The following is a 22,112-nucleotide window of genomic DNA, read 5'->3' on the forward strand; positions in this document are numbered from 1 at the left end:
ACCTTCCTGGTATGTCTCTTAGGATGCTAAGAAAAGCTACTTAGTCTTTGCTTAGTCTTAGTCTATGAAAGAGATTAGTGAATATTCTATAAAGGCATCGCTTCCGGGGTCCCTCTGCACAGGATGGTCACTATCCAAACAACTCCTGCAGGAAGTAGAACAAGTAACATCATGTCTCAGTCCCCAGCCTTATAGCGTCTGTCAATTTGTCTGCAAGGCCCTTGTTTAAATTAATGAAACAACTAGATATGAGGGTATTGGAATAAACAGAAGAGAATTTTCTGGGTTGTTGTGAAATGTGAGCTCCTAGAGAATTCTTGGAGTTCCTCAGTTTTTATAATTTTATCTTTACTGCCTCCCATCGTATCTAGATAAAACATAACTAGGGCTTAGTAATAAATACTGATAATCACCCCAAGACACCCTCAAAGCAGTATATTTGCATATAGAACTCTCTTGCATGGAAAAGGCTTGCATAAAGCTTTGTAAATCTTCTCTAAGAAAACAGTTTAATGGCAGTAACCAATTAGGTGGTTCATTTAAAGGTTTGACTAGGACTCTCAATGTGTAGGTCAGTTCATAGGGCAGTTTTGCAGATTAAATGATGTAAAAGATATGAAAGCACTTTGGAAAATTCATTACTCAACAGGTGGTAGTATCATGACCCTTAATAAATTGATTCCTCAAACTCTCTCTAGGACACTATTTTTATAGGAGCATTTCTTTATAATAGTAGTAGCAAAAATGCCTCCACCATCATCACAGATAATTTGGATTTTCCTTTGGTTAAATCAAATTAGTAGTTGAGTCTAGTAGCCAGTGATGCTGGAATATAAAATAAATGGTCTTATGAAAAATGTGATCACCATTTTTTGTATATTTCATGCAACATCAACAGATCATGGTCTTTAGTGGTGAAAAGGACATTAGAGGTTGTATCATTCAACTCCCTCATTTTATAAATTAGAAAATTGGAGCTTGGAGGGATGAAGTGATTTGCCTGAAAGCATATAGGTAGTAGTAGAGTCATTGGGAGGATTGCTTTGATGACATTAAAAACTTATACTTTTTTTTCTTTACAGCTACAAGCCTTTCAACCATTTTTCATTTTTTTGAATCTTCCTTACTCAGTTATCAGAGGGGAACAATTTGTTTTAGAAGTTACCATATTCAACTATTTGAAAGATGCCAGTGAGGTAACGTATTCAAGCTTTTTAGGAGCCTAACCATTTGTATCTCATGGGACAATATATGTGCACTTGCATGTGTCTATGTGTGTCAGTATTTGTATTATGTATGTGGCAATCTGTTTTAGGCAGCTAAGTAGCATGGTAGATAGAGCACCTGACCTGGAGTCAGGAAATCTGTGTTTAAATGAGGCCCCAGACAGTTATTAGCTGAGTAACCTTGGGCAAGACACTTAACTTTTGCTTGCCTCAGTTTCCTCATCTGTAAAATGGGGATAATAATTGCCACTGCCTTGCAGGGTTGCTTTGAGGATCAAATGAGATAATAGTTATAAAGTGCTTAGCTCAGTACTAGCATATAATAAGCCCTATATAAATGTTAGCTAAAATAATAATAATAATAAAATTCCTAGTATCCAGGGCTCTAGCTGGGTCTATCTTAAAAAAGCTTTTGGATGATTGCTGAATTGAATGCTTGAGTTATTTGCTTCTGTTTCATAGCTATGTGACCTTGGGCAAGTCACTTAACCCCAATTGCCTCATCCTGGGTCATCTCCAGTCATCCTGATGAATAACTGGTCACAGGATTCAGGTGGCTCTGGAGGAGAAGTGAGGCTGGTGACCTGCACCGCCCTTCCTCACTCAAAACAAAGTCAAGTGCAAGTCATGTCATCATTTCTCTGATGACATGGTCTTCTTCAGCAACGAAGGATGAACACACACGTTTAAGAATACTAATAATGTACATGAAACTTTCTCCCCCTTCTTCCTTCTCAGCATGATGTTTTTACTGTAGCTTCATCAGTCTCCTTACTATTGAGAAGATTAAGATTGATCCTGTATCATTTTCTTATCGATCCTATTTACAATTAATTGATTTTGTCCTGTAACTGCGTATGCCATGGTTCTTGGTCTCTGAACTTGGTTCAGAGTTTAGCTGGCCTGTAATGGATTGGGTTTAATAACCTAGCTCTCCTGCCTCAAGGAATTTAACTGAGCTTGGAGAATGTGTGAGAAAGCAAGGGAGTTTGAGTCTGATATTTGGATTCCACTAAGCTGTTGTCCAAAAGTCTGGGCTGGTGTCTTGTACCTGGAGCCAAACCAAAGCACTTCTTAGTCTTATGACAGAAGAAGGGGGAGAGAGTCATTGCTAGTTCCCATTTCCAAACTTTTAGCCAATCATGTTGTTTCTTGCACTGCCACCAATCATGTGGTGATTCTTTCTGCTCTAGTCTTTGGTCTGTTGTCCCCAAAACCTATATAAGGGGAACTGTCCTTTTGCTTGGAGTCTTTGGCATTAACGGAGGCAAATCAATGACCCACTTAGCGACAAGTAGCATATTCCTGTCAATGGATGTTGTCTTGCGTGAAGATCTGCCTCAATTTACCTTTTTGTTAAAATTTAATTGCAACACTATCTCTGAGATGTCTTTTTTTCTTTCCATATCTTTTCTTAAATGGTGCCTCTTGCCATCTGCTTTTTGCTATTTTATTTCCATGATTTTTTCCTTTTTCTTTTCTGCAAGGAAGTTTGTTTTCTATGAACATATCAAACAAAATGTCAGGCTTGAATGCTATATCGCTGAGGCAACATTCATAGCACCTACGGTGACTATGAATATGCCGGCATAGTTCCGAATCACAAAATATAACACTCTCCATATAGAAGGCAGAAGAAAAACATTTATTCAAACACCAGAAAGCCAAATCCGTCATAGTAACCAAGAAGTTAATACACATTATCACAGCAGGGGACATGCCATTCCCAAGCCTTCATCTCCTCCCCCATCCCAATGCTGGGGCTTTCCCACAAGCAAACTCTCACAATCCTAGTTGTCTGCCTGCCTGTATCCTCTCTCTTCCTCCGTTCTAATGCTCTCACCAACTTTCTCCCAACTCTGCTCCACCCTTCCTGTTTCACCCATTCAGCAAGCTCCTTCTGCCACATGTAACTTAGGCTTTCATGTGATTTAAGCAGGTCACATGGGCCTATTAATGGCTAGGAAAGATCTTCAAGTTAATCAAAAATACATTAATAATACAAATACCATCCCTTCCTCTCTTGGTTGGGGGTTCCTTTGTGCAGGTTGCATAGTGAGGAGGGGGCCGCACAGCGGTCACATTCTTCCAAGTTTAATAGCAAAATTTTGTTTCTTATTAGCTCAGGGCACAAGCACCTGGATTATGCCCTGTGGCTTTTCCCTGGGCTTGCCCAAGATATATTTCAAGACTTACACCCAGAGCACACTCTCTCCTCAACTATACCTGTTTCTTGATGGCTCAGATGAGGGTATGGCTTTTTCAATTATTCTCCCCAGTTCAAAATGTTTACTTCTTCCTTAGATTTTCTTAGAGCACTAAATCTCTTCTTTTTCTTCATCATCTTATGCCTTTTGTGACTTTTATTTGTATGTGTCATACCCTCTCACCTGTTATATTGTAAACTCTTTGACATCAGATTTTCACCTTTTCACAATGTCCTGTTCATAATAAGTCTTTAATGTTTTTGAACTGAATTGTTAAAGATTTGCCTCTTCCAAGAAGCTTTATTTCCCACAAGTATTTGGTGCTGAGGTGGCTAAGGAACATGGGAGAGTTTTCTTGGAGGTTTTTCCATATTAACCAGGATTGGGAGAAGCTGATACCATGACATGCATATCAGAGCACAAGTTGTTGAATTATGGTGGAAGAGCACAACTCTGGGATTGGCATTGGGAGCAAGAAGAATGCCGAACAGTCTCCTGTCCCAGTGATTCAGGGGATTAAGAAAAAGAATGACTGGCCTTAGAGAGTATTGAAAGGGACATGATATCTCTTAGGAGGATGTCCAGACTTCAATGAATAAAAATGGATAGGGGCTTTTGAGGAAGCTATTGAGAATGAAGACAAGTATTTTTTTTTTCTCTCAATAGAGCAGAGGTTTACAAGGGTATGCTTAAATTAGGTTGATGATAGCATTCATATCTGAAAGTAGGCCTTTTCTAAAAGAAAAAAAAATTCTAGCCGACCCATGACATGGGAGAAGGAGAATGTTATATTGCTCTGGCAGTAAAATCAAACTAAAGGGAAAATAGTGTGGTTAAAAACCTCATATGAGAGAAAAAAATAGAACAATGAGATATTTTACTTCTATGTTAGCTTTTTTATTTCTTCCACTGTTTGTCCATCACTTCATTGTCTTATCATTCTCATCATCATAAGAATGAAAATTTATGGGAAATTCAGATTTAGAAACACTAAAATCAAGGGTAAAGTAATGTTTCATGGGTAGGAGGGGAGCAGGTACATTGGCTCATTAAAGTTAATTGAGGTGTGATTGAAAAGGTTTGAGAGACATAATTTCTGGACAGTTTAATCATTTTATTAATAAGGCCAGCATGTTTATTAATAAAAGGATGGTAATTTGGCTGTTTTTCTTAAATCGGAAGGTAATCATGGTGGCAGGCTCATAGGATGGTTGTCAATCATGATTGGTTAACAGTTAATGAGAGAATGAATATTACAAGGAAGAGCTGAGGGTGACATCATGTTACCCTTGGACAGAGAGACTATCTCTGTGTCCAGGCTACCCCTGCCTTGGACAATTTAGACAAAAGGGTCTGTCTCCACTCAAGCTTGATTGAATGAAATTTACTTCAATCTACAGATTCCTTATAAGGTTGGGTGAGATTGGATAGAGGAGAAGGATATATTCAGCCTTCAGAGACTGAGGTCTTGAAAATAGACAAAGGGGGAATCTCCTCAAATCATTAGTTATTAATAATCATTTCTCTCAAAGGAAAAGGAGTGAAATCAAGTCTTTTTTTCATGAACTGCATTTGAGGACTGTGTTACAGTTGGATGCTATGAAGCTATACTTAGAATTGATTCAAAATTCATGAATATAGGTAGGAGAAACCTCAAAGATTTAGTGTAAAAAGCAAATTTGTGTTATTTTATTTTGTAGGTTACAGTAACCATTGAGACAAGTGACAAGTTTGATATTCTTATGATTTCAAATGAAATAAATGCTACAGGACATCAGCAATCTATATTAGTGCCAAGTGAGGATGGGAGAACTGTGCTTTTCCCAATCAAACCAATACATTTAGGAGAGATTCCAATCACCGTGACAGCAATTTCATCCAGTGCCTCTGATGCCATCACTCAGAACATTTTAGTAAAGGTAAGTACTTGAAGGGTTAATTTAGTGACAAATCATATTTTGTCAAAAGCAAATGAAATTAGTAGAGTATGTATTTTTGTATTTATTAAATTCTTAGGAAAGAACTAGAATGAATAATTTCCTTCTGATGTATCTTATAGCCAGTGACCTACTGCTCTCTGGAATATAATTTTTTTTGAACGTTTGGCATTTTTCTCATTTAAAGTTAATTGGGGAATAGGACCTTAACCAATTGTCTGTTATAGTCAATTGCATTTGAGAGCTATTGAAACTGTCTCCTATTAAAGTATGCTTAAGGTGACATAAATTAATTTGATTACTTAATCTCAAATTAGACAGTGTGGGAAGAAGAAATATCAGAAGCTTATTTTAAATAAATCTTTACATCAAGGACATGTCACAGTATGAATACTTCTAAAAACTTGGCTTTGCCATCCCCTCAAGCTATTGTCTATATCTCTCTCATTCCTTTCACTGCCAAAATCCTAGGATTATCTATTCTCCCTGACTCTATTGTATCCTCACCCACTCACTTCTCATGCCACCATTCTACTGAAACAGCTTTCTCAAGGGTTATAAGTGAGTAAGTAACACAGTCTAGTAGAAATAGTGCTGAACTTGAAACCTGCACGCCTGGTTAGAGTATAGGTTATGGCATTTACTAAATATGTGAATATGGACAAGTCCCTTAAATTCTCAGTCTTAGGCTCCTCCTCCTCTGTAATTAAAGATAATAATCTAGAATTACCTTCCTCACAGGGTTGTTCTAGGGAAAGCACTACACATCTTAAAGTCATCTGAAAATGTGAGTTGTTATTACTTCTCAAATGCTAAACCCAGTGGCTTTTCTCAGTCCTCAACCTCCTTGAGCTTTGTCACTTTTTACACAGTTGCCCAATCCTTCCTTGACATCTGTAATATTGCTCTTTCCTGGTTATCCTTTTTTATAAATCACTTGATGGTATCTCTTCATTCTTCTTGTGTTGGTTCCTCATCTTTTCACCACCCCTTAAGCAATGGTATTACCAAAGCTTTGTTTTCACATCTGCTCTTTTCTTTCTACCTCTCAATCTGACCTTTCCTTTCCTTCTTTATTTTCTTTTGCTTGCTGATCACATCAGCTAATTTGAGTTCAATAACATCTCTATGTAAACAACTCAAATCTACATATTTTTTCTTAGTCTCTCTCAAGAATCAAAGTCCCATATCATTTTCTGCTCTCTATTTGCACATCCCTTTGGCATCAAAAACTCAGTATGTCCAAAATGGAACTCTTCATTTTTCCTTTACAAAAATATTTCCTTACTTCATACTTCTCTCCTTTTTTTTTTTTTGGTGGATATCACCATTCTTATACAGCCCTCGAAGTTATAACAGCATCCGGCACATCATAAGCCCTTAACAAATATTTATTGATTGATCATTCCGGTAATTTTACCTTCATAGCCTCAGAGTCATGGTAGATTCTTTACTTCCTTCATTCCATATTTATTCAGTTGCCAAGTATTGTTGATCTATATTTACAACATATCTTAAATCTCTCTCCTTTCCATTTACCTGGCCATTACCCTAGACTCAGGGGCGGGGAACTGTATTGCCAAGGCAATATTCACAGCACCTATGGCAACTATGAATATGCTGGTATAGTTCTGAATTGCAAAGTATAACATACAGAAGGCAGAAGAAAAACATTTATTCAGACACCGGAAAGCCAAATCCCAATATCAGAAAACCAGATCCATCATAGTAACCAAGAAGTCTATACACATTAGCACTGCAGGGGACAATGCCATTCCTAAGCTTTCCCCCCACCTCCACCAGGTCCTTCCCACAAACACTCACAAGACTAGCTATGCCTGTCTGTGTCCTCTCCCTCCTCCGCCCTAACTGTTCTCACCAACTTTCTCCCAGATCTGCTCTTCCCTTCCTGTTCTACCTGTTCAGCAAGCTCCTCTCACCATATATGATTTACACTTCCTTGTGATTTAAGCAGGTCACACAGGTCTATTAATGGGTGGGAAAGATCTTCAGATTAAGCAAAAATACATTAACAATACAAGGAACCTGGGGCCTTTAGGCCACATATGGTCCTCTAGGGCCTCCTTTCATTGAATCCTCACTTCACAGAACAAATATTTGTTTGGAATCAGTCAAAGGGCCTCAGCTGAGGACCTAGAGGGCAACATGTGGCCTTGAGGCTGCAGGTTCCCCACTCCTGCTTCATGCCTTCCTCACCTCTAACTCAGGCTATTATAATAATCTCCTGATTGATATTCATGCTTAGAGCTTTTTTCTTCCTTTAATCCATCCTTCATGCACCTGCCCAAATAACCTTCCTAAAGCATAGGTAGGACTCTATCAACTCTCTTACTCAAAAAACCTTCCATGACACTGTGCCCGTAAGAAAACACAAACTCCTTAGCTCGGCATTTTACACCTTCTGTGTCTGTCTCCAACCCACATTTCCAGTCTTGTTTTACATTTTCTCCCTTCATGCACTCTGTATCCCAGTCAAACTGATCTGTTAGCTTTTTCCCCCCAGACGAAATATCCGTCTCCCACCTCTGGGCTTTTGCACAAGGGATCTCCCATGCCTTTCTTTCTCATCTTCACCAAACTTCAAATGGCAGTTCAATTGCCAACCCTTTTGTGAAACCTTCCCTGATCCCTTAGGAATTGATCTCAGGGAGCACAAGCGTGCTCTCTGTCTTCCATTTGTCTTGCATTGACTTTGGTGCCCATGTCTCTTTTGAGCAGGGATGACTTTGTTTTCATATCACCAGTGTTTAGCACAGTTCTCATATACCTAATAGATACTCAATAAGTCTATTGTATGAATGAATAAAGGTAGAATGAAATGCTTGTTGGTAGGAGCTAAGCACTCAGTCGCTTTTGTTGTATTTAGACTTGGTGACTCATTATGGAAAATGCCAATTATTCTTTTGGAAAGAGTCTTTTTTATTGAAAAATTTATTTTTAATTTATGGAATAAAACAAGTATTTCCATAATATAGTGCAATAAAAAAGACTATTGCACATGAAACTGCAAATCTACTGTGCACAATTTGCTATTCCTTTCCAATATACAAAATTATTGTGTAAATTTCTTTTTTTCTTCTTCCCTTTCTCACCTCCCCACTAGAGATGGCTACCATTACACACAAGTAGGAAAGAGATTTTGAAAGAATTACAATTATATGACTGTCCATGCCTTATTTAATTAGACAGAAAGCACTTCTATATTTGAAGAACTTTCAAAGGCTACAAGCTCTTTGAAAGTAGGAATTTTTTTTGTATTTTTATTCTCAGCTTCTAATCCAGTATGTACCACTTATAGGTACTTTATAAATGTTTAATTGACTGCAAGAAAGTTGATGGAACTTGTGCAATGGACAGAGCTCTGGATTTGGAGTCCAATGCCCTGGCCAACCAGCAAGTTAGTCAGTAAACATTTATTAAGTTCCTACTATGTGCCAGACACTAGAGGTAAGCACTGGGGATACCAAAAGAGACAAAAGATGGTCCTTGCTTTCAAGGAATTCACATTCTAATAACCTGGATTTGACTTTTCACTTACTAGCTGTGTGAACTTGGGCAAGGCTCTGGACCTTTTGGCCTCATTTTGCTTCTTTGTAAAGTAGGATTAATTGTATTTGCAGTACTTCATGGAGATGCTGTGAGGAAAGAGCTTGCAAATTAGTTGAGTTATTACAAATAGTCACCACAAATGCCAAGTTATTTAAAGTATGATTCAAAGTACTGTATAATTGAAAAGGTATTGTCATAAGTAGGTCAGTTCTATAAGTGGCTTAATGGATATGGAATTAATTATGTTTATTTGTCTTGTCAGCCTGAAGGAATAGAAAAATCATATTCACAGTCTCTCCTCTTGGACCTGACGGGCAACAAATTATCAACCACAGACCAAAATTTGAACTTTGCCTTCCCTCCTGATAGAGTGATAGGTAGCGAAAGAATCCACATTACTGCTATTGGTAAGAATATATTGTATGAGTTCATATATTTTTTATGTTTGTAGCTCTATAAATTTCCTCTCCCTGCCCTATTAGTCCCTATTAGGAGGTAAGGAGAAAATTATATCTATTATGTTTATTGAGCTATGACTGTGGTGTAAAAAGGCATCTTATATAGATTTATAGATGGCATGTGTCCCTGATTCGTAAGTTGGAGGGAGGGATTGGTACAGAGAAGTGATATTTTTAGGATATAGGACACAATTCTGATCCATTCTGGGTTCTGACTTTTGGAACCTGACTGACATGGATCTTTCTGGGAAAGTCAGGAAGATGATTTTGGTAATATTGACACATTCTTCAAGAGAAAGTAACTATGTAAAAACAAAGTCAATTTTGCTAATACAGAATGGAACATTTTACTATATTCTCACAATGCTTTTAGTGTCTAAGCAGAGCAGAAACACTCGAGTTAGCTCAGATTGTGACCACATCTTGAGTTTTTATTTGGAAATAATTTCAATTTATTCTAAGTTTGTCAAGTTTCTTATTTTCATGAGACCTAAAATGCAATCAGAAGGAGATGCCACCAAAACTTGAAACCATGTGAGATCTTAATATTTTCTGTAGTCGTAAATCCAACTGTCAAATGCTCACTGCCATCTTCTCCAGAACACAAGTAGTCAAGATCACAGGGTTCTTCCCACAAACTTCAGGCAGCATAGAACTGCAGTCTTTTAATTCAGTTTCTGCTAGCATCAAAATAATATTTAGATCACTATGAAAGAATTACCTTACTTCAAATAGTGTGATTATACACTGTGTTTTCCAAATAGAAAATTTTAATTAATGACATCTGCATTTAATGTAAGTGACAGGCCACCAAGATTTTAGATCTGGGATAGCATCTTTGTTTTGCCCTCTCAGGGACTCCATTAATTCACATCTGCCAGAGTAACAATTCTTTCTGTTTTTCTATTTCATATGTTCCCCACTAGTCCTCAGAAAACAAAAACTAAAAGCTGGAATTCTCAGAAAGAATAAGACTCGAGTTGTATAGAAACTCAAGTCTTCCATTCAGTGGGACCCATTCATCCAAGTATCCTCCATAGTGTCAGAATGCCATGCAGTAGGGAAGGTGGAAGTAAAGAATGTATGCTGCAGGCTCTTATTTAAGAGGGAATTGTGCTGAAGCAGTAATGAGGACAAATCTGGGGTAAATCTCAAGCAATCTTGCTTTGGCCCAGGGCTGGTCTGGCAAAATTGTAACAATAACAATGTGTCTAATATTGGGGGGATTGGTTCTCTCGATAAGTGATCATACCCTACCAATATCTTTATTTGGGAGCCCAATTTATAAACTTACACCGCCGTCTCTATTAGGATGAGCTCTTTCAGTAGTTTTGGTAACAGTGCAATAGCGTGCCTGGCTTTCCACAGCCTCCCCAACATTGACTACCATTACCATTCTTTGTCATCTTTGCCAATTTACTCAGTGTGAGGTGGTGAACCCTCATAATTATTTTGATTTTCATTTCTCTTATTTGTGATTTAGATCATTTCTTCTCATGATCATTGATGTGTGTAAACTAAATAGGACAGCAATATAATCAAACTTTTTTTGCAACTATTTCCATTTTATAATAAATAAAATTCAATCCCTAAAATGTTATGTCTCTGTTATATGGCCTGTTATTTTCCCCTTGTAAGAATCCATCATAATTCTTTGCTCATTCATTCTTATTCATTTTTATTCTTATAGGGTCTGTACAGAAGCAGCTGATATAGTTGCCTTTATACTTTCATTTTCAGGTTTCAGTTACATTTACTTCTGTTCTTTAGTTATATGAATGAAATCTACTATCAAAAAGTTAATGGTTATAGAATGTTTGTGGCATGGCCCTATACATGAACCCAGTCTTTCGTTTACAGGAGATATTCTCGGACCTTCTATCAATGGTTTAGAGTCCTTGATTCGGATGCCTTATGGCTGTGGTGAACAGAACATGATCAACTTTGCTCCAAATATCTATGTTTTGAATTACCTGACTAACACAAGACAACTGACAGATAGTGTGAAAGACAAAGCCATCTCGTTTATGAGGCAAGGTCAGTATTTTAACAAACAAACAACTTGTTTAAAAATACATTTTTTTTTGGTCATCATTCAGAAATAGTTAGCCCTGTAAAGACATTTCAAAAGAGGTGAATTTTGTCTTACATTTCTTGGTGGTGGGGATGGATTAAAGGCTGCTAAGTGGCTAGAGATTAAAGAAGAGAGTGCTGAAGGTGGACATGTGAGGGAGCCTGGTGTGTCTCTCAGTTAATTCAACCAATTAAATAATCATCAAGTAATTATGTTTTTGAAATTTTTTACACTTTTTTTTAAAATTACACTGAAAAACCATTTTAACATTTAAAAAAAATTTTGAGAAAGGAAAGTACTTCCTTTCCCTCTCCTTGAGAAGAGAAGCAGTATCATATAGGTTATACATGTTCAGTCATGCAAAATATATTTCCATATTGGCTGTGTTGCAAAAGAAAACACAAACAAAAAAAAAAAAACCTTAAGACAAATAAAGTAAAAAAAGCCTACTTAGGTATTCATTCAGACTCCATCAATTCTTTCTCTCGGGGTTGGATAGAATTTTTTTTTGTCATGAGACCTTTGGTATTGTCTTAGATAATTATGTATTGATCAGAGTAAGTCTTTCCCAGTTGATCATTATGTACTGTTGCTGTTACTGTGTACAATATTCACCTGGTTCTACTCACTTCATTTATATCAGTTTATATAAATCAGGCTGGCACAATGGCCTGCGGACCTGCTTGAGGCCTGCCAAAGCGGCCCCTGGGCAGTATGTTGTACAGACCTGTTTTATATCCTCTATATTTTTCTCAGGCAATCTGAAATCCTTTTGTGTGCCAATTATGGCCTGTTGGCCACATGTTGTGCTAGCCTGATATAAGTCTATCTAGGTTTTTCTGAAACTATTTTGCTCCTTATTTCTTATAGCACAATAGTATTCCATCACAATTATATACCACAACTTTGTCATTCATTCCTCAATTGATAAGCATCCCCTCAATTTCCAATTTTTTGATGCCACAAAAAGAAATTAGCAAGCAATTATTAAACATCTACTGTATATTAGGGATATAAAGATGTAATAAAGCAAGCAGTTTCTGTCATCAAGGGGCTTGTATTCAGTTAAGGGAAAGTACATTCACGTAGATACAAAATATAGAGAAAGTAAACAGAAAGTTATTTGGGTTGGAAGGAGGCACTGCTAGCTGTGGGGATCACGAATCTTATATTATAGGCAATTCTTGAGTTAAGCCTCAAACTAAGTCTAGGATGCTAAGAGGCAGAGTATATCCAGACCTGGGGACAGCCTTCTTCAATGGCACAGGGGCTAGAGATGGATTGTCATTTATGAGGAAAGCGAGCAGATCTATTTGCCTGGATTTTAGAATGTATAAAGGGAAGAAATGTGTAGTAATCCTGGAAATGTAGACTGAAGGCAAATTGCAAAACGGCTTTAATGGCTAAACAAGAATTGTTTAGGAGTTAGTTTGCTACAGTGCTGGATTCAAATCCTGTCTCTCAGGCTACCTCTATGACAACGAGGAAATCATACAGCATCTGTGAGTCTCAGTTTCCTTATCTGTTGAATAAGGGGGTTGGATTAGGTAGCCTCAGAGGTCCCTTCCACTCCTGGGTCCGTAAGTTCAAAATCTGATTTCATTCAGTCACAATAGATAGGTGAGTTGGACCTACCTACCTACCTAGGGTCAAATAGGTAGGGTCACACATACACGGCTCAGTCAGGATTTCAGTCTAGGTCCTTCTACTACCTGAGAATGACAGAATTGCAGCCCAGAGACAAAGTGCCAGTAATCAGGTAGCTGTTTAATTGTTTAGTTTCATTATGAGTTACAGATCTGAGAATTCTCCTGATCAGAATTCTACCTTGCTGAAGTGAAGATGGAGATTATATCATAAATCACAATGGGAAGGGAGGAAGGAAGGTGGATTACAAGCCGTTGTTTCCAGGGCTTGAGGGGGACAATACAACAATTCTGGAGTCCTGTGGGAGCAATATTGTTCAAGTCTTTGGGAGTCTTTTCTTGGTGGGTCACAGGACCAGAGTTCTGTGACAGGAACACAATCTAGTCTTTGATTTGCTTCACTTAAGGTACACAGGCACAAGAATGCAGTGGTTGTGGGAGTGTTGTCAAGGTTTGATTGATCATTTCAAATTGTACTGTGAATGTAACTCACAAGCTAGAAGAGGCAATTCTTGAGAAATCTGAATTATTCATATATTCATTAAACATATCATATCACTTAATATGAAAATCATAATTCCCTTCACATTCCCTCCTTTTGGCCAAAAGATTGGAATGACCCTTGGGGTCCAAAGAAGAACATTCATTTGAAACATTTCTTGATTATAGAAATTTTCTATAAAAGGAAAAAGAGAGAAATAATACTCATACAAACAGGGGGAAAACTCCCTTAGATCTGTTTTATTCTAGCCAGGTATGAGTCCTGTCTGATGTAATTAATCCTGTAATCATGTAGTTACAGAGTGTTAAAGGCAAGGCTCAGGCTTAACCAGGTGGGAATTTTCCTTTTCCAGAAATTCACAGCATATAATAAAGGTTTATTAAGTGAAATGGAATGGATGAAAAGGAAATGGTGTGAAGAAGCAAAAGTATTTAGTACTAGTTTCACTGCTTTGCCCATGAATTTGAATAAAAAGGTCCAGGGTAGACATCATTTGGATGTGATGTCTTCCTCAATTTTCCTTTTAATATTTTTCTTCTTTGTGTTTCGTGCTTTCATTTATCCTAAACAGAATCCTATTCATAGAGGAATTGTGGGATCAAATCTTAAGTTAGTGTTTTCTCTGGGTTTTGGGTAGCAATTGGCCAGACCAGGCACATGTGTATGATTATAACTTGAGCCAGGGAGGTGGAACAATATAATATGGAAAGAGAGAGGAAGAAAGTACCATGAGTACCAGAAGCCCCTTAAACCTTAGTGAAGAGTAGGTTGTTGAATGCCAAGTTTGACATCCACAGATCTGTGTGACATAGTAGAGGTGGAAGCAACATGTGAGTATATAAGCAGGGATTGGGAACCAAAGATCAAATGAAGCAAATGGGACCAGGTGGAGAATGGATCCTAAACAAGGAAATCAGGAACAATATTGAAGGCTTTCTTAGAATCATTTGGTTCCAGGACAGTACAGCTAGAGGGTGATTGTTGATTCTAGGACAAAACTCTTTTCTGCTTCATGTAGGGCAGTGTGGACTAGAGGTTTTCCCAGAGTGAGGTGGTGCTCTGGAGGTCCTAGTGGCTACTAATTGCAGCATAGGTGGCAGTCTTTGGAGAGAAGTCCTCACCATTTACCATTTTGTACCCACTGAACTGTTTATATATCAGTCTATGAAATGGAATCTTTGAAATAAGGATGCAGACACAATTGGGCTATTCTCAAACTCTCAGTGCAGTTTTAAGTCTTAATAGCTTTAAATTATTCTATATTTTTGGTATATAGATAGTTTTTTTTGAAATGGCACTCTATACAGACAGTACAATTTCTGCTAAGCTACTTTTTTTTTTTTTTACTGACAAGTAGGAGGGATTTAGGTGAGCTGCTTTAAAGGAAATTGGAGAGAGACTATTATTTATTATCACAATAACTTTTTTCTAAAAATAAAACTGAATAAGACTCGAAACAACATAGGTGAACTGTATGTTTTCACATACATTTTATAAACTGGAACTATGATTAGTCAATGTTTGTAACTCTAAAATAAACAACTCTCATAGTTACATAACTGCGATTACCTTTCCCTTTAATATTTTGTTTTTTAAATTAAGTTTTTTTCAGTTGAAAAATACAAACATCCTCCCATCTTCCCTCCCTCTACTGGGAAAAAAGAGAAAAGTAAAATCCTTGTAACAAATATGAATAGCAATCTCCATATTGACCCTGAACAATGACAAATTATGATTCCAGAGGACTGATGAATGAATAATGCTATCTTCCTCCCGGAAGAAAGAGGTTAGGGGATGAATATGCAGAAGGAGACTTCATTTTTTTGTAAAAGAGATTTCCTTTCATAAGAAGGGCCAAAGACCTTTGTCTTTTTTTCTTCTAAAAATGACTTGTGTTCATAAGAGTATTTGTTTAAGCTGATATGCTTCAAGGTAACTTTTCAAAAGTTCCGGGGACTCTCAGAACAACAGTGTTTTATAATTCATTGATCTTGTAAAGGTTAGGGATGGAGATGAAAGAAATTTATTAGTTTTTCGCAGAAATAAAAAAATAATATTCCAGTCTCTTTTAAAGCTAGGGGTATATGGCTTGTGTGAACTACACTTGGAAGTGGTGTGGAAATGTTGGAAAACTATGCTAAGCACTTTACAAATATCTCATCAGGAAATAGGTGGTGCTATTATTATTCCCATTTTACAGTTGAGGAAACTGAGGTAGCCTGCAGTTAAATGCTTTGCCTAGGATCATAGAGGTAGTCTGAGGTTGGATTTGAGTTTGTCTTCTTGACCCTGGGTTTAGTGCTCTACTGTGCCACCTAGCGGCCTCTTCCATTGTTGAAAAAGAACAGGGCGGGGGGGGGGGGGGGGCGGGGAGGAAGGAGGAGGAGAAATCCTGCCCAAGGACCCAAAAACATTACAACAAAATGTCTTTGATTTGTATTGCAAATAGTTAACCTATTAATTGAAGATTTCTCTCAGATACTTAATTCTTAGGGCTATCCCACTTGAAACCCAATTGGTGATTAATCAGAAAAATTGTTTGGTTAACGTGTATTATTTTCTCTAAATAAAAGCAGAAAAGGAGCAGGTTTTACAGCTTTGGTTTTGTAGTCAGTCTTCAAAGTATGATCTTGAGACAAGACTGAAAAAATCCAGCAGGTTTTTTGGGGGAAAAGAACCTATAAAGGTGCCCATTTGCTACTTTTCTACTTTCTGATAGAGTGTGAAGAAATTGATCAGACCTGCCCATGAAAATGTAATTAATGGAGGTTCCAGGAACCAAATCAATTTAAAAATAATATTAGCAACTAAAGTAACCAAACCATTTATTAATTTATATATTTCCTTGAATAGCAGACTCCATTTTTTACTGTGATATTGTACAAAATTACTTCATTCTTTACTGTGATATTGAACAAAATTACTTCTTTGGATATTCTAAGTTCTGGAGAAATTAAAAGCATATATATATATATATATATATATATATTTGTCAGGCCTTTTTAAGAATAGCAACAGTTAGTGAGAAACTATATTTTAATTAACAAGTATAAATAAATATTCCCCAATAACAGAAGTTCTTAACCTGGGGTCCGTGGATAGATTTCAAGTGTCTTGGTCATTTCCCCCCTCTTTCATTTAGAAACATGGTTTTAAGAAGGTTTCATAGTCATTACCAGACTGCCCATGGAGTCCATGACACAAAAGTGTAAACTTAATTTTAGATGGTAACCAGGATGGACTTTAATCATGCTATTGAGAATTAAAGTTAAAGGAACTGGAATGTTTAATTTATGTTGAGAAAAAAAGGAATTATGGAATCCTAGTTTTAGAGCTTTTGGGATACCCTGAAAGGACCTTAGAGAATGCTTGGTCTCAGCTTCACATTTTGCAGATGAGGAAACGAGCTCAAAAAGACTGTGACTTGCCCAGAGTTATTCAGGTAGCAAATGGCAGAGATGGGAGTTAAACTAGCTCTTTCTAACTTCCCATCTAGCTGTGTCTCTATGACATGCTACCTATCCCAATAAATGCTTGAACGCTTGTGGAGGAAGAATTTTATTTGTTGTATTTGACCCTGGAGGGGTGCACTAGGACCTGAAAGGTAGAGGGGGGCAGATTTCAACTCAGTATAAAAAAATCATTATTAATAATTAGGGTTGTCTTTAAGCAGGAGGGTAGTGAGTTCCTCATCTCTGGAGGTCTTCAAGCAGAAGTTTGATGACTAATTGTTGGGAAGGTGATGGATATTATTCTTGATTTCAGAGCTATTGAACTAAATGCCCTTTCATGACCTTTCCTGACATTAAGATTCTATGATAATAATTTAGATTTTAATAATAAATAACATTATAATAACATTCATACTATAGTAAATTTATAGATGATATCTTTCCTCTCTGTCTACCAACTATCTATATCTATCTATCCATCCACCTATGATCTATCTGTCTCTTTCTTTCTCTGTGTGTCTCTGTTTTTATCTCTGTCTCTAAACTGGCAGCTAGGTGAGATAGTAGATAGAGTGCCAGATCTGGCTTCCAGAAGACTTGAGTTGAGGTCCTGCCTAAGACACTCACTAACCATGTGATCCTGGGTAAGTCACTTAACCTCTGCCTGCCTCAGTCTCCTCATCTATAAAATGGTGATAATAATATAAAATGGGGATAATATCTTAGGGATATTATGAAGATAAAATGAGATATTTGTAAAACACTGTGCAAGCCTTACAATGCTATATAAAATGTTAGCTATTATTGATTGATAAACTTAAATTACTTCTAAATTTTTTGTAGAAAATTATGTTTTTTCCCCTTTGTAACCTACCCTGAATTTTTTTTTCTTCTCTATTTAGAGCCATAAGCCTAGAGCATCACCACAGTTAATCTTTGGATTGACTTTTCCAAAGAATTGGCTGCCATAAATATCAATAGGTTAAAACTGACTTACAGGGGAAATAAAGTTATTCCATTTATATTGCTTAATATAGAATTCTCCAAGCAGTCAGATGCGGATAGGGAATATGTTTCCTCCAGGTTGTGTTTTTTTAGTTGCTATCCCCTATGATCATAGCTCAACATTTACATTCCCTATTCCAGCTAAACAAGCAAAGGAGGTTTACTTCAGAACTGGAGAATTCAGTATTTTGTTTTCTTTGTGCTGCCTCTGTCTGGCAGAAGACTGGTGGTAGTATTGATGTAGAGCCTGGAGGTCAGCCACCTGAGAGGTAATTTCATGAGGACTGATCTCATCTCCATGATCTCATCCCCATGACCAATTTTATAATATCTCATACTTGGAACAACAATTGTTGATAGGAATTGTGCCGTTAGAGGGCATATTGTCCTTTTTTTTCTGGATAAGTCATTCTGATTAGAGATATTTTCCATAGTTTACATGGGTCCCAAAATATTTCCATGTTTTACAAAGCAAAAGTCATAGTTCAGTTGTGGCATTCATATTATAAGGCACTGAAGAGGACCAGTATGGTGGATAAAATTCTAGCTTGTAAATCGAAGGTATGGATTTTATCTTGGGTTCCATATTATTAAACACCTTTGTGATCTTAAAAAATTTTTTCAGAAACTTGAGAACATTGTTTAGTATTTCTGTGACTCATTGCCCCCATTCTGCTACATTCTACTTTTCTGATGGAGTTAAGGTGGAGGCTAAGAAAGGAATTAAGTAAATTAGCTGAATCAACTGATTTATATTCTTAGTATCAGCAATAATTTTAAAATCCATTATGATGAATACTTTATTAATATTACATTTTACTGGCTAGCTTTTTGGAAAGAGGAAAGAAGTAAGATGTTAAAAAGGTAGATGTATTCATTTCTATGGCAAAACTATTATTTTTTAAATGAAAACTTTTTATTTTTATTTTTTATTTTATTTTATTTTATTTTATTTTTTTATTTTTTTAATGTTTAACAGTCACTGCCATACAATTGCGATTTTATCCCTCCCCACCCACCCCCACTACCTCCCTCCCTCCCCACGACTGCATACAATTCTGTATAGATTCTACATATACTTTCCTATTGAGTATATTTTCACTATAGTCATGCTATGTAGTCAGACTAAGATAAATGAAAGAATCCGTATAACAAATCAGAACATGATACACAAACAGATACACATACACAAACATGATCTGCTACATTATGTGAGTGACTTCCATATTTCTCTCTCTGAGTGTGGAAGGCATTTTGCCTTGAGGTCCACCATTGGGATTTTTTTTTTTTTCAGAAGTTCTTGTGTTATTACAAAAATCTAAGTCTACCAGAAAAAACTCTCACACACTGTGGTTGTTGCTGTGCATAAAGTTCTCCTGGTTCTGCTCCTTTCACTCAGCATCAGGTCATATAAGTCCTTCCAGGCCTCTCTGAAGTCTTCTTGTTCATCATTTCTTATGGCACAATAGTACTCCATTACATTCATATACCATAATTTATTCAGCCATTCCCCAATTGATGGACATCCCCTTGACTTCCAGTTTTTGGCAACTACATAGAGTGCTGCTATAAATATTTTTGTACATGTGGGACCCTTTCCCATTTTTATGATCTCTTGGGGATATAGTCCTAGTAGCGATATTGCTGGGTCAAAGGGTATGCACATTTTTGTAGCCCTTTGGGCATAGTTCCAAATTGCTCTCCAGAATGGTTGGATGCGCTCACAGCTCCACCAACAATGAATTAGTGTTCCAACTCTCCCACATCCTCTCCAGCATTTATCATTTTCTTGTTCTGTCATGTTTGCCAATCTTATAGGTGTGATGTGGTACCTCAGAGTTGTTTTGATTTGCATCTCTCTAACCAATAGTGATTTAGAGCATTTTTTCATATGATTATAGATAGCTTTAATTTCTTCTTCTGAAAATTGCCTGTTCATATCCTTTGACCATTTATCAATTGGGGAATGACTTGTATGATTATACATTTGGGTCACTTCTCTATATATTCTAGAAATGAGGCCTTTATCCCCGAGCTTAGCTGTAAAAATTTTTTCCCAATTTACTACATCCCTCCAGATTTTGGTTGCATTGGGTTTGGTTGTGCAAAAACTTCTCAGTTTAATGTACTCAAAGTTATCCATTTTGCATTTCATAATGCATTCTATCTCTCCTTTAGTAAAGAATTCTTCCCTTCTCCATAGATCTGATAAATACACTATTCCTTGCTTCTCCAGTTTATTCATGGTATCAATCTTTATACCTAAATCATGTACCCATTTGGACTTTATTCTTGTGTACGGTGTCATGAAAACTTTTTAATTAAAACTTAAAATTAAGCATAAACATGACTACTTCAACTTGTTTAGTAAACTTATAGATAATTTGATTTTTAAATGAACAAATTATAACTTTTAATTTTACTCTCTTCCTCCCTCTTATTTCTTGTACTGTATTATAGCAGTCCAATTCTTTTTACATCTCTCACAGGGTCTGCAATAGTATATGCTGCACAAATATTTCACTCCTTTTCCTTTTCTTTCTTCTACCTTTGTTTTCTTTGTGAGAAAATATTCACTAGGAAGTTGATAGTACTGAATTGAACATCCTCCTCTTTTTTCATGTCTTCAGGTTACCAAAGGGAACTTCTGTACCAAAGGGATGATGGTTCTTTCAGTGCTTTTGGAAATAGTGATCCTTCTGGGAGCACATGGTATGTATGTTTGCCAACAAAATTAATCCATATCTTAGATCAGGAACACGTAATTCAGATATTGCACCAGGATGAAAATGTTCAAGAATTGGCAGACATTTCCAGGAGGGTTGGCTTGCAGCTTGGTTTTTATCAGAACCATTGCCCAACTTTGAAGGGGAATCTCTTGTAGGCGGTGGTCCAGGGCCACTTTTATCTTTCTGGAAGATGAGTAACATTTCTGTCATTGTGGGTGCAGCAACATGGAATGCTTTGAGATGATTGTACATCTCACAGGAACAATTCATGAGAATAGCTATGTAGTAAAAGGACAGAGTAGACTGTCTAAATTCTCTAAAGTTTTCTATCATGAAATCAAATTCATTATAGTGTTGAGGGTATTAAGGAATAATTGGTTAGAATCACCATAGTGATTGAATGAGACCCTGGGGTTTTTATTGGGAGACAGAGATGAAAATGGGAAATGCTGATTATGTTGCCTTCTAAATGCTCTGGTTATAACCAATGACAACAGATACAGGTATGAATGATGTTATCTCTGGATGATTCCCCCCCAATATTGTAGTGTTATACATTTAGAGCTGGAAGTGGCATTCAGCTCCCTCATTTTACAGGTCATGAAACTAAGACTCAGAGACATGAAGTTTATTTATTCAGTAAACATTCAATAAGTGCCTACTATGTGCTAAGTACAGGAGATACAAAAAGAGGCAACCCTTCCCCCCAAGTCCCTGCCCTCAAAGAGCTTCTGATCTAATGGGGAGACAAAACTTGTCCAGCTAACAGTTAGCCGAGATGGCCTTTGAATCCATGTCTTCCTAATTCCTGCTCCGGTGCCTAGACGCTGCCCCTTGTTGCCTCTTCTTTTTCTATATCCCATTTCCTTTTCTATTATGAAATTTGTAGAATGTAATTAGTCACTGCTTCAATATCATGCTGTTTGACATCTTGCTTCCACTAAACCTGATGGTCGGAAGAGAGAATATTTGCTTGGTTGTTTTTCCTCAACAGTATATTTTGTGATATATTTTTTTTAAATCACATTTGTCATAAGGGTAATACAACAGTAATACAGTTTGTTCAGGATTATTAATACTGAAAACCTTACTTGATTTCAGCAGATGTAAGATAGAATGCAAAATTTTGCTTTTCCTTCATAAATACTTGGAGTATTTCACAAGTGAAGTAAGAATTTAATTAAAATGAATTTCTTTTTTGGTAATGAAGATAGTAGCTATACTTCTACTTACAGGACACTTTATTTATAGGATATGGATTTATAAGATTGTAACAGCAAGAACCCTGGCGTACTCAAGAGGGCCT

At 36.8% G+C, this 22,112-nt stretch overlaps 1 protein-coding gene across 2 annotated transcripts in view; it reads left to right on the forward strand.

The window, feature by feature from the left end:
• The window catches only part of CD109 (CD109 molecule), a 173,936-nt gene that overhangs the window by 121,442 nt on the left and 30,382 nt on the right, over positions 1-22,112 (forward strand). For both annotated transcript variants that reach the window (XM_072642620.1, XM_072642621.1), the window contains exons 20-24: positions 1,083-1,196; positions 5,134-5,352; positions 9,203-9,347; positions 11,259-11,435; positions 20,708-20,789. In XM_072642620.1, the coding sequence (XP_072498721.1) occupies positions 1,083-1,196; positions 5,134-5,352; positions 9,203-9,347; positions 11,259-11,435; positions 20,708-20,789 (737 nt within the window). The remainder of the gene's footprint in view (positions 1-1,082; positions 1,197-5,133; positions 5,353-9,202; positions 9,348-11,258; positions 11,436-20,707; positions 20,790-22,112) is intronic.

This window comes from Notamacropus eugenii, chromosome 2, assembly GCF_028372415.1.
Source record: "Notamacropus eugenii isolate mMacEug1 chromosome 2, mMacEug1.pri_v2, whole genome shotgun sequence".
NCBI classification, from domain to species: Eukaryota; Metazoa; Chordata; class Mammalia; order Diprotodontia; family Macropodidae; genus Notamacropus; species Notamacropus eugenii.